General features: G+C 46.3%; 1 protein-coding gene across 1 annotated transcript in view; it reads right to left on the reverse strand.

Moving 5' to 3' along the window:
- Positions 1–2,292: 2,292 nt before the first annotated feature.
- MAP2K3 (mitogen-activated protein kinase kinase 3) overlaps positions 2,293–13,673 on the reverse strand; it is a 50,073-nt gene continuing 38,692 nt past the window's right edge. The window contains exons 5-13 of the mRNA XM_087941997.1: positions 12,754–12,867; positions 11,432–11,551; positions 10,018–10,134; positions 9,459–9,510; positions 8,825–8,952; positions 7,966–8,043; positions 6,774–6,913; positions 6,574–6,619; positions 2,293–6,181 (exon numbers count right to left, since the gene is read on the reverse strand). Coding sequence (XP_087798123.1) covers positions 6,098–6,181; positions 6,574–6,619; positions 6,774–6,913; positions 7,966–8,043; positions 8,825–8,952; positions 9,459–9,510; positions 10,018–10,134; positions 11,432–11,551; positions 12,754–12,867 — 879 coding nt within the window. The 3' untranslated portion in view covers positions 2,293–6,097. The remainder of the gene's footprint in view (positions 6,182–6,573; positions 6,620–6,773; positions 6,914–7,965; positions 8,044–8,824; positions 8,953–9,458; positions 9,511–10,017; positions 10,135–11,431; positions 11,552–12,753; positions 12,868–13,673) is intronic.

Raw genomic sequence — 13,673 nt, forward strand, 5'->3', positions numbered from 1 at the left:
TGCTTCTCTTGCCGCTAGCTTGCCATACTCAATGGTGGGAAGGACTTCAAGGCAGAATGGGGGAGGTTAGCATGAGAGGAATCAAAACTACACATCATGCAGTCCCAGAAGAGCTGCCGACCGTTCCAAGGTCACACTAGAAGGCAGAACCATCCAGCTAGGGATTGTTTCCCAAACAACTTGTTAGAATCTAATTGAACCCACCAAGATATTCTGGGGGCAAAGTGGAAACAAGAGAAAAGTTAACCATAAGCTTTGGGTGTGAAAATCCCAGGTCCGGCTTGGCCTTCTTCTGCAACTACTTGGCTTTCATAAAGTATACTTTTGGCTAATCAGGGACCCGAAAGTCTTCCTTTTCTAACTGACAATGTCGGGAAGGTTAATAATTCTTTTTAAGGCTTTGTGTGTTTTAATCATCGCCCAGCACTGAGCAAGTGAAATGCAGCAGCCGAAGAATGGAGTTCTACAACTTTAACTGGATGAGATGAGGACAACGAGAAGCTGATACATCGCTTACAAGGCCTAATGATTTCACTTCGGTCTTGTGATGTTGGAGGAACTGCTATCGTAAATTGGCCTTCTCCGGGGACCAAGGATCTATTGTATTAGCCCCACAATCACATTCCTCTCCATTCACATCCGTTTCTTCCGCCCTGTCCCATGAACAATAGAGATTTTGTGGCCCATCCAACAATGACCATTGTCCCTTCTTATAATCCTCCACATAGCAGCCAGAGATAACTTGCACTCTTAAAATTTGAGCTGAATCTGGTCATTGAGTGTTGGGCACGTTGATCTGTTTCAGCAGTTTGCCTGTGCAGAAGCGGGCATAAGTCGCTTTCTTTTTATTGAGAGAATTGGGAGCTATTTGAAAACGGGCCGATAAAGGAAGACGAGAGAGAAAAATCAATTTGTAACCCAGAGCAAGAAAAAGCAAATTGCACAGAGTTGCATGTTCTTAGCTCTTCTTCCAGGTTTGAAGGGGGTCTTATCATTGGAGACCTGAGCAGACTTAAAGGTAAGACAGGAAAGGAAGTTCTGTTTAACTGAACTGGAATGAAAAAGTGACAGGTGTACATAGCTTTACACACACATGCACTTCGGATACAGTCACCAAATTCGGCCTCTAAAACTCAAATGATCTTGTGTCAGTCCCTCCATCTCTGTCTCTCTCTCCTACCCTCCCCCAGTCTCATCTACCACTTTAAGTGCTGCGAAGATAGAAATGAGATATTGGCTCTGAAAAATGAGAGGCTTGCATTAAATTTTAGAAATATCCTTGACACCAGCAGAATGCAAGATAAACCAACAGCACCACCTTGGGGTAAATCGGTGGATGGAGGGTGAATTCTGGGAGTTAAAAATCCACAAGTCATGTAGTTGCCAAGGTTGGACACTCCTGATCTAGATGAACAGCTCAGTGTTTTAAAATGAAAATCTGGGTGTTAGATGGTCTACTTTTTCAGGTGAAATATTAAACAAGAATGTTATAGCCCAAAGATAGATAGATAGATAGATAGATAGATAGATAGATAGATAGATAGATAGATAGATAGATAGATAAACCTTCTCTATTCTTAGACAGTCAGTGCTATTTGATTATGTGCCATTAAATTGGTGTCTCACACACACAGCACCCTAACTATACCGATGCGCTCCGAATCCGTTGGCAATGTCCATTTTGCTCTCCAAATTCATGGGGAGCTAACCCTAAGTGGGTTTGCTTCCCAATGGGATTTCCCCATGTATTTTTCCAAGGAATGTAGATAGGGTGCGCTCAAAAAGTCAGCACCCTCCTAAGCGTAGCTCTGTGCTCTGAATCCGTTGGCGATGTCCATTTATGGGGAGCTAACCCTAACCCTCAATGGATTTGCCCCTAATGGCATTTTCCCATGCATTTAGCAGGACATATTATCATCATGCGGACATTACGTGAATCCATATTTCCCGGTTGACTTTACTTGTCCAAAGCCAACTGGGAAGGCCTCAAATGGTGATCACACCGCCTTGGGATGCTGCAATTGTGATCAATACATGCCATTTGCCAAATTCCTGAATTTTGACCCTACCATACGCAATGTCAGAAGACGGTTACCCGCCGCTGACCGCCGCTCTTTGTTTTAACTTTGAGCTGTCACTAAGCAAAATCATTTAAGTCAAGGACTACTTGTAATGGGGATGTCAGTTAGTTCAGATTCAAATCCTTCTCTTCATTGAAAATTTCAGTGAGTGAGTGAACCAACCAACCAACAAACACTTCACCCCTTTTTAAGAAAGCCACCAAGCCAGAAACGAGATTGGGAGCGTCTTTTATTGAAAACCAACAACCAAATTAGTTATTAGAGAATCTTTCAAATCATAAAAGCACCCAGAGTTCCTTGTCTAGATATAAATAGTCTTCCATTTCCGCAGGAAACTTGAGGGGGAAGGGGAGGAGGTGGTGAAAGGAAAAACAAAATGGAAGGAGAGTTTGGGGCTCATGTGCTCTCAAGCTTTCTTCAAACCAAGATCAGCCTGGAAAGCTGGTCACTTTTGCCCCAGGGAGACCCAGCTCGTGGTCCACAAGGGCTCTGTGGTCATTTCATTTGCTGGGTTCCAAATCAAACTTTTGTTTTCTGTTTTGTTTTGCAAGATGGAGAAGAGAAAGAAGAAAAACAAACCCTGTCAAATCCAAAGGCATGCATTTGAAGAAAGAAAACATCGAAACACGAGAAGGAACTGGAGAGGCTCAGGGAGCGACGGCCGTACACCCTCTTGCTAATCCCAAACCAGTAAGAAATAAAAATATTACAGATACCCAGCAGAAGCATCAAAAACTACCCAAAGCCCATCTGATTAGACCGGTGTGGCTCCAGTTCAGTATCTTGAAAGATGCCTGGACTTCAACCCCCAGAATTCCGTCAGCCATGCTTGCTTGGGGAATTCTGGGAGTTGTAGCAGTCAACACCTTCAAGGGGTCTAGGTTGAGAAACGGACTCAAAAGAAAGAAAAAAAAAATGCAGGAAACCTTTTCTACGTTTGTTTCCGAAAAGTGCAGAGGTTAAAAAAAAGAAAAGAGAGAGCAGGGAACACAAACTAGAAGACGTGGTTGGAAAAAAACATCAACGGGGGGTATCTCAATTTCGGAAGCTGCAGGCGACATTCATCAGTTCAAGCGATGGCAATACAGAGGTGGGGGCTTTTGGGGGGTGGGGGGAGTCACATCAGGTCTCTGACCAGGCCTGAAACCCCCCTCTCCCAAATCGCATAAGATCAAGTCAAAACCCCAAAGTGGAATACTTTAACTTACAAAGGGAATGGACGGAATAGTCTCCCCGAATCATTCATGATCTGCAATTTATTGTTGTTGTTTTTAATTCTGCTTTTATTTATAGGTCACTTAATAAGGCAGTGGCAACTCTCAGAAGGGAAGGCCAAACATCTGGAAGGGAAACGTATTTCTTTGCCACCCTTCTCGTCTAAAGAGGTCAAGGACCACTGGTGGCCTTCAAATTATGAACAGATGCTTGGTCAGCAACTTAGACCTGTCAGGACAGCTCAACGGAAACATTGCTTAGAAGAGGCCCCAGGTCTGAATAAATTTCTAGGGTGCAATTTAAATTAGCCTAGATTTTTTAAAAAACCTTACAGTAGGGTGGACAGCTGTGATGCACAGCTAATCATGGAAAATATTATATTTTTTTGGATTTAGTTAATATCTGGGTGGATAGATCACCAGGGTTTTTCAAAGCTGACACTAAATTGGGAAACTTATTTTTAAAATCATCTTTGCAGAAGGAGAGATCAAGTTCAAGCTCTTGCATCGCCAAGGCTGAGCTATTTTAAGGGATCAACAGGGACTAGCAACTCATTCATAGCTTGAGATGGCTAAGGATATTACTTCAGACTGGACGGATATAATAGGTAAATTTGTTCTTTAGCATCCGACTCATACATTCCTGACATACAACCCTTTCCAGTGTCCTTAAAATGGATTTCCCCTTTTCTTTGTGTTTTAACATTCTCCTGCAAATTTCACCCGCTAGCGCTTCCTCCAAGCCTATTCTGCCTCTATTCATCATTCACACAAACATACACGCAGACTTAAAAGATAATTTACTTTTGGGGGGAAAAGCAGGAGGGAGAATTTATTGAAAAACAAGAAGTATGAATTAAGCCACTGGTAGTATTTGTTTTGGGGTAAGGGGAGGGAAGAGAACATTTTCCTAGAAGCAAATCTGTCAAAAGGGAAGAATTCTCCAGAGTTCTTTGGAGGTGAGGCAAGGAAAAATATTTAATTTGTTCCCCATTTGAGAATCATTCGCACACCCCATGTTCCTAAGGGTTTTTTTTTTCCCTGCAGAAGTAAGATATAGATATCAATCAGAAATGGGCTCAGTGCAGGAAGCACATCCTTCACAGGCTAAGCGTCTCCACTTCAATCCAGATGTTCTCCATCAGGAAGAGAAAAAAAAAGCCATCACCTAACCTCCATGGTTCTAGCATGGCTAACTCCACGCACAAACCAAGATGTGGTGCATGGGTGTGAACCCAAGTCTTGGGAGCTCCTAAACCATGAATCTTGGCCGGAATCTCATCAGCTTCAATGCGATGGCGAGCGCTTGGACTTGGTGAACGCAATCATGGACAATTCATTCGCGGTTGGGTTCGCACAGCAGACTAAACTGCACCATTGGCACTAAAGAACAAAAGTGTGTAAAACCTGGGTAGATGGAGGTAAGTTTTGTGGAAGGGTTTCTGGTGGACCCGTCTTGGAGCGAAGGAGTGATGGGGAAGACTGGACTTCTCAAGGTAAGTTAGATCCTCCAACCTGTAGGTGAAGTTCCTAGTTCCAACAGTCCAGGAAAGGATGAGGAGAGTTGAGAGAAAGGAGGAATTAGCTCACCAGATCAACAATGCTTCCCAATTTCACTTCGGTTCACGTGATCCACCTAAATCCATCTCTTGAAATCCAATAGGGGCCATTAAATTTTTTTAATTAACCATTTTTGACCTCCAGCGATGTCTCCAAAGACGAGACCCCTCCACAATAGCTGAACATTTTTGGGATTGGGGGCTCGGTGCATCTCTTTTAATGGTGAAACGTATATCAAAACCTCCGTTACGTTGAAAAGCCCAACGAAGTTTGAGAAGACGTGTAATCTTCGGGCTGCTAATACCAAAACTAGCAAATATCATCTTCGTATTATGAATTTGTTGAAGGAAACATTGGAAGGCTGGGGTGGGAAGGAGCTCTGCAATCCAGCACGAGAGGCCACGAAATTGGGCTGTAAAATCATTCCAGGAGGGGGCTTTTTTGGAGGGTGGGGGTGAGGAAGAAGGGAAATTGTTCCTCCAGAACAGCTTTTCAACTTTACGATCTGTGGACTTCATCTCCCAGAATTCCCCCGCCAGCATGTTTCTGAAGAATTCTGGGCGTCTCGAGGAATACTGCCAAGGAGTTTTTAAAAAAGGAGAGAAAGAGAGAATTGCTAAAAATAGGACACCTACTCCCAGAAACTACTAAAACCTTCTCGATTTTTCTACAGAAAGAGATTTTTTTTCTTTTTTGAAATTGCCAAGCGTTTAAAAAGCCAACACAAACTTCTCCTTTTAGTAGCGGCATCCGCCGGGAGCTCTTGAAAAGGATGGAGGGTGTTGCAGTTTTGCATTAAGTCTAGAAAATTTCTGAATGTCCACAGTTGCATTTTTTTTTTGGCGAGGGGGAGGAATTTACTGAGGGGAACACACAAAAATTCAACCTCGGCAGCTAGAAAGGGCAGTGAAGAACCGACCTCAGGTTCCCATCCCGTCCCCTCCGCAAACGGTGCTCCGAAACCGGATTTCTTCACGCAGGGTGAGGCTATGCCAGCCACCAGTCTCTCTCTCTCTCTCTCTCTCTTTCGAAGACATGAAGGTGAGATTAAACGGGGCTGAGGGAGGTGGCCGACAAAAGACATTCGATCTGTTTTTGTGCAAACTTCTGGTAATGCGAAGAAGTTTTCCAACCGTCTTGCTTCTTCCCGCTGGGAGGAAAAGGAAGGCGATGCTACTCCAGTTTATTTGGCACGACGGCGAGGTCGGGGGGGGGAGGGAGGGAGGGGAGGGCAGGAGAAATTTAAGAGTCTTCCCCAAGGATTTCCGTGACGAAGGAAGCCATCTCGGTCACTTTGGTGTCGTGGAGAGTGAAGAAGGGGTGATCCTGTTGGAGAAAGAGGACAATAAGGGTGCGTTGTGGGGAGGAGGAGGAGGAGGAGGAGGAGGACTGTAGAGTCCTTAGTGCTTCTCTGAACTAGGTTGCTTTCTTGCAGACATTTCATTATCAAACTAGGTAACACTATCAGTGCTAAACGGGAGTGGGGTTTGCAGAGAGGAAGTGGAGGAGGAGGAGAAGGAAGAGGAGGAGGAAAAGAAGGAGGAGGAGGAGGAGGAGGAGGAGGAGGAGGAGGAGGAGGAGGAGGAGGAGGAGGAGGAGGAGGAGGAGGAGGAGGAGGAGGAGGAGGAGGAGGAGGCACTAAGATTGCCCTACGCTCACCTGCTGGAATCTGAATACAACATTTTAAAACTAGGCCATAAGAAAGAAGATCAACTCACCATCATCTCCAAGTAGCTCATTCGTTCAACAGGATTCTTCCTCAGACTGGGAAAAAAAAAAAAGACATCCAGGACATCACTAATCCAGGCTTAAAAATTTGTCATTGCAACAACAGAAACACCCCCCCCCTGCACGAAAGCCAGCTGGGTGACTTTGAGCCAAGCACCAGGAGACGGTGAGGTCACACAGAGGCACTTACCACTGGGCAGTGAAGTCAACGAAGTCTTTGGAGAAACGATCGGCTGGGAGCTGGGGCGATGGCTCTTCCACCACCTGCTTAAGTTGCTGGAAAGGGGTCCCCCAGGAGTCGTAGGGGAAACGGAGAATGGCCATCTCGATCTGGAAGGAGACAAAGATTGGATATTCCAACGGAAGGGAATGTTTGGGGCTCACGGCTAAACTCTGGGGTCTCCGGTTCTCTCTGAGCTTGGTGGCTTCCTTGCAGACGGTTTCATCAACCAACTAGATAACATCATCAGTATTAAGAGGAGTGGGGTGGAGGAGGAAGAGGAGGAGAACCGTGGGGTCCTTGGTGCATTTCTGAACTTGATGGCTTCCTTGCAGACATGTCATGACCCAACTACATAACACCATCAGTGCTAGGAGGAGTGGGGTTTACGAGGAAGAGGAGGAGGAGGGTGGGGAGGAGAACTGTGGGGTCCCTAGTACTCTCTGAGCTTGGTGGCTCCCTTGCAAATGTTTCAACACCTAACTATATAATATTATCAGTGTTAGGAGTGGGGTTTACAAGGAGGAGGAGGAGGAGGAGGAGGAGGAGGAGGAGGAGGAGGAGGAGGAGGAGGAGGAGGAGGAGGGCAACGACTGTGGGGTCCCTAGTACTCTCTGAACTTGGTGGCTTCCTTGCAGACATTTCATGACCCAACCACATAACACCATCAGTGCTAGGAGGAGGACTGTGAGGTCCTTCGTGTTCCCTGAACTTGGTGGCTTCCTTGCACGGAACTGATGTTCCATGACCCATGTCATAAACCTCAATCAGCGGCAGAAGTTTTCTCAGAGGATAAACCCGACTCCCTTCTATCACTGACGTTCGCTACTTGGGTCGTGAAAAGTCTTCAAGGAATCCACAGAGCTCCGAGGACCCCACAAAGATTGGATTTATCTCCCTGTGCCTGCAGGGGAGAGGATGGAAGGGAGCCCACCAGGGAGACCCGATCCGAGGAAACCCCAACTGGGCTGCCACGGCCGGATCTCTAATCTGTACTAACTCCAAAGCACCGCAGGTGACTAGTCCTCATGCTTTTGGCCTCGCCATTCCCACAATGTCGCCTTGATTCAGGGGTGGAGTTCAAATAAAAATTTAAACACCGGTTTGGCCGAAGTGGTGCTCACCGGCTGAATCCCACCACAATCCCGCCTGGATTTCTTACCAAAGTGATTCCAAGGCTCCAGACGTCTGATTTCACATTATACCCTTTCTGGTTTAGCTCTGGATTAATCCTTTCTGGCTGCACAGGGGAGAGAGAGAGAGAGGAAAAAAAAATAGCAAATTAAAACCAGAGGAAAGGAGAGAACAGGATAAAAGGATTGGATGTTCTCTCCCAAATTCACACGCGTGTACCCCCACGAGGGGCTCCTCTTCCCCCCTACCCCTAATCACCCCTGTGATGACCCAAAGGGTCGTGGCACAAAAGCAACAAAGTCACAATAGTAGGTAAAGTCCCTTTCATTCCTCCAACTTGGCCCCCAATGTCCAGTTATCATCGGCTGAAGAAAACTCCCCAAAACAGTCTTTAAAGGGAAGAAATTCAGTCCGAACCCAAAGTACACATAGATTATAAATAAAAACCAACACAAACCACTCTGCAGCAATTAACGAGACAGGACAGGATAAGGGATTGAAGACGTCAAAAGATAATGAAACACACACAGTTGGGAGGACACCAGAACCCAGATAAGACGTGACAAACAAAGATAGTTCACGCTTTGCTTCCAGGCTGTGCCCAAACACCCTTTATATCCTGTTTTCCCAGCTGCAGCCAATGAAGGGGATCAGGGCCCTTTCCTCCCCCGTAAACCATGCAACTCACGTTGCTCCCTTATCTGTTCCTCCCTGCGTGCCCTAGGATGCAGAGGGGGTGGGCCTGGGTCTTCCTCTGAATGACCAGCCAGACTGTGCCCTTCCTCAGTTTCTTCCACAGCCACCGGAGCCACACTCCCTGTCGGCTGTTCAACCTCCCCCTCGGAATCAGACTCCAACAGGGGCACGACAGCCCCCCCCACACTTACAGCCATGTAAGGTTTGCAGCCAGCATCCAACGTTTTAGCCACCGAATCCACCAGGTAACCGCTGATCCCAAAATCACACATTTTCACGTGTCCCTGTTTGTTGATCAAGACATTGGACGGCTTCACATCTGTAAAGCAGGGAAGAAAAACGGCCTGGGGTCACAAATACCCCTTTAAAAAAAAAAAACCACAGGCGGTCCTCGATGTATTTATGACCACAACGGGGCCCAAAATTCCTTGAAGCTACAGATATTCTCCTTTATTAGTACTGTCACAAATACATGCTGGTTGTCGAGTTTTTAGTGTGTGACTACGGGGATGGCTGGTGAAAAATGGTTGTAGAGTTTATATTTTTCAGGGCCTCGGTAACTTTGAGCAGCAACTAAACAAACTGTTGTAAGGCAAGGACTACCTGTACTACTCTGGAAGGAAAACACAGCCGCCATCGTGCCATTTCCCACTTCGGAAACTGTTTCACTTAGTGACGGAATTGCCTGTCCCACTTGTGGTTGCTAAATGAGGACAGCCGGTCATTTAACCGAAGGATCTAACTTTCGGATCTCGGCTCCGCCTGTGTTATTAACCCTCAGCTGCTTTCTCTATCATCCTGATGGGATCTGCAATTAAAACCCACCTCTGTGAATCACCGACAATTTACTGTGGAGATGTTCCAGTGCTCGCACAATCTGAAGAAAGGAAAAAGGAAAGAAACAACAGGTGCCCGTAAGTTGTGGGATACTCTCACAGGTACATACTTTCTGGTAGCTGCTTAAACCATTTAATTCCATTTTTTCTCAATGGTCTCAAACACCCCTACAAAACCTTCAAACTCTGTCCTTTTATACAGGCCTTGCAACAGATCCAAACTGGATCCCTGACTCATAAAAAAATGATTACAAATGGCTGCCTTACTTTGTTCGTTTTTGTTTAGTTTAGTCTGTCATTGCACCTCGTGCAATGAAATTAAATGCCACCTTCAGTGTACAATTATGACTACGAAAATAAACACAAACACACATCCTTCACGCTCCACACATTGAGCCGAAAGTCCCCGACACCACACCAACACTGCACTATACAGCAGAATTCAAAAGAGCTCCTGCCCTGGGATAGAAGCTGTTTTTTCAGCCTATTTTGTCCTTGTTTTTAATTTTACACGGAAATAATGTCACGCAGGTAAAGCAAACACTCACAGACACGGCTATTTTTCCTAGGATATCTTCAGGAATGTTCTTCTTCTTCTCCAGAACCTTCTTATAGAATTTATCCAGAGACGTGTCCATCAATTCCATGCAGATCCACACATCGCCCTGAGAACCAGAGAAGAGGTTACGTCACTTCAGAAACATTACATAAAACGCCTTCCTTGCTCGGTTCAGACAACACATCCCATCCTTATCGAGGAAGGAAACCCTGCACAGCGAGTCCTTAACTTACAACCATGCATTTATTGACTGTTCAAAACTACCACAGCACTGGAAAAAGTGACTTCTGGCTGTTTTTCACACTTACAACCATTGCAGCCTCCTTGTAGCCACATGATCAAAATTCAAACGCTTGGCAACTGGCATGTACTTATGACGGTTGCAGTGTCCAGGGGTCATGTGATCACTTTTTGTGACCACCGGACAAGCAAAGTCAATAGGGAAGCCAGATTCACTTAACAATTGTGCTACCACCATAGTTCTCCGAAAATAAGACCAGGTCTTATATTAATGTTTTGTTCCAAAAGGCATATTAGGGCTTATTTTCAGGTGATGTTATTTTGTTGCTGTTGTTGTTGCAATGGATGTACTAAATGCATCCATCTGGTTGACGATCTTAACTGGGGCTTATTTCTGGGGTAGGGCTTATATTATGAGCATCCTGAAAAACCAGGCTTAGTTTTTTTCCAGTTAGGTCTTATTTTCAGGGAAATACAGTAGCAACAGCAATAGGGCTTATATACCGCTTTATAGTGCTTTACAGCCCTCTCTACGCGGTTTACAGAGTCAGCCTGTTGCCCCCAACAATCTGGGTCCTCATTTTACCCTCCTTGGAAGGATGGAAGGCTGAGTCAACCTTAATCAAACTCCTGGCAGTGGGCAGAGTTAGTCTGAAACACTGCATTCTAACCACTCCTTCCTTCCTTCCTTCCTTCCTTCCTTTCCTTTCCCTTCCTTCCTTCCCAAGCATTACCAGACTTATATCCTGCTTCACAGTGTTTTTACAGCCCTCTCTAAGCAGTTTACAGAGTCAGCCTCTTCCTCCCTCCCCCACCCCCCACCCAATCTGGGTCCTCACTTTACCCACTTCGGAAGGATGGAAGGCTAAGTCAACCTGGAGCCTGGAGAGATTCGAACTGCCAAATTGCAGGCAGCCGGCAGTCAGCAGAAGGAGCCTGAAGTACTGCATTTTAACCACTGCACCCCCATGACTCTGATACTACTGCAGTGATTCACTCAACTGCCGGCTGTAAAATGGAGCAAAACTCATTGAGCCAATGTCTCCCTTAGCAGCAGAAGTGTTGAGATCCACTGTGGTCATAAGCCCAAGGGCTACCTGTATTTGAACCTGGAGCGGCTTTCGCCGGGGAGTGAGGAGGGTTTCTGGATTTATTTTGGATACCTCTCTGAAAAGGGCTCCGTAGAAAGTGACGGTGTAGAAGCAATCCACTGTCCTCATGGAGACATCCAGATCCATCACCAACCTCTTCTGCTCCTGAGTATTCACAGTGGCTCGGATCCTCTGCGTTGGGAGCAAAAGGATACCAATCGGGGGTGGAGCATGGGAAGGAAGACCACTTTCCTAACCTCAAGACAATGGGACCACAATGCCCAGAATTCCCCACTGATGGCTCTGCTGGGAGTTGGCTGTCCACTCTTCCAAGATGGAGCAACGCTGATGTTGATTTATTAGAAATCAATGGCGAATTATTCCTTCCAATATTCCTTCCTGGGTTGTTTTCCCCACAACTACGACTTGGTACGGTTGGTTGGGCTGAGAGGGAGGGACCGGCAAGGTCAACCAGTGGGTTTTTTATGCCTAAGGCGGGATTAGAACTCCCTGTCTCCTGGTGGGCGGCTTTTCTGACTAAGGCAATACTAGAACTCCCTGTCCCCTGGTGATTGGCCCAAAGTCACCCAGCCACCTTTCCTGACTAAGCCAGAACTAGAACTCCCTGTCCCCTGGTGATTGGCCCAAAGTCACCCAGCCACCTTTCCTGACTAAGCCAGAACTAGAACTCCGTCTCCTGGTAATTGGCCCAAAGATACCCAGACGGCTTTTCTGACTAAGGCAGGACTAGAACTCCCTGTCCTCTGGTAATTGGCCTAAAGACACCCCGATGGCTTTTCTAACTAAGGAAGTACTAGAACTCCCTGTTTCCTGGTAATTGGCCCAAAGACACCCAGACGGCTTTTCTGACTAAGGCAGGACTAGAACTCCCTGTCTCCTGGTGATTGGCCCAAAGTCACCCAGCCGGCTTTCCTGACTAAGGCAGGACTAAAACTCCCTGTCTCCTAGTAATTGGCCTAAAAACACCCCGATGGCTTTTCTAACTAAGGAAGTACTAGAACTCCCTGTCTCCTGGTGATTGGCCCAAAGTCACCCAGCCGGCTTTCCTGACTAAGGCAGGACTAGAACTCCCTGTCTCCTGGTAATTGGCCTAAAGACACCCCGATGGCTTTTCTAACTAAGGAAGTACTAGAACTCCCTGTCTCCTGGTGATTGGCCCAAAGTCACCCAGCCAGCTTTCCTGACTAAGGCAGGACTAGAACTCCCTGTCTCCTGGTGATTGGCCCAAAGTCACCCAGCCGGCTTTTCTGACTAAAGGAGCACTAGAACTCCCCATCTCCCAGTTTCCACGCCAGCCCTGACCTCCCTTGGTGGTTGACCATGCAACCCACCAGGTCCAAAGTATTTCGAGCCCTTTTTGCTAAAGTTCTCACCTTCACAGCCATGATCGTGTCGCTCTTCGCGTGATGCACTTTCTCCACCACCCCGTAAGCGCCTCTGCCCAGTTCAGAGATGCTCACCAAGTCATCGGCCTCAACTTCAAAGTTCTGCAGATCGGATGAGATGGATGCAAAAAAAAAAAAGAGAGAGTAAAGAAATGACTAACAGGTTAAGAACATAGAAACGGGCCTCACGTCCTACACGCCCAACGAACCATCCCAAACACACTTCAAGGCACAACATGCCACCCATTCAAATCAATTTATTGCCATCGACGGTCTGGAAACCTCAGAAAACATCCTTCAAAAGGAAAAATAACCACGTTCCGACTTCCAGGGGGAATTGTGGGAGTTGAAGTCCACTCCACTGAAACTTGAACCTCTAAAGTAAAGCAACACCCAATTCTTTAGCAGCCTCTTTTTTTTCCTGGGAATACAGGTAGGTCCTCAACACAATGGAGCCCAAAATTTACGTCGCTAAGGGACAAGATTGGTTCAGCGAGTTTTGCTCCATTTTATTTGCCACGTTTGTTACGTGAATCAGTGCAGTTGTTGATTTAGTAACCTGGTTGTTCAGTAAATCTGGCTTCCCCATGGACTTGGCTTGTCAAAGTTGATCAGCTGACCCCTGGGCAGGAAACCCCTACACTACTTCACACAGATGGTTTTCCAGCATCTTTTTAAAAACCTCCAGCGTTGGAGCATGTACAACTTCTGGAGGCAAGTTGTTCCACTGGTTAATTGTTCTCCCTGTCAGAAAATTTCTCTTTAGTTCTAGGTTGCTTTTCTCCTTGATTAGTTTCCATCCATTGCTTCTTGTCCTGCCTTCAGGGGCTTTGGAAAATAAATTGACCCCCTCTTCTTTGTGGCAGCCCCTGAGATCTTGGAAGACTGCTATCCTGTCTCCCCTGGTC

This window comes from Pseudonaja textilis, chromosome 14 (genome assembly GCF_049901715.1).
Source record: "Pseudonaja textilis isolate UNSWEBS1 chromosome 14, rPseTex1.2, whole genome shotgun sequence".
Taxonomy (NCBI): Eukaryota; Metazoa; Chordata; class Lepidosauria; order Squamata; family Elapidae; genus Pseudonaja; species Pseudonaja textilis.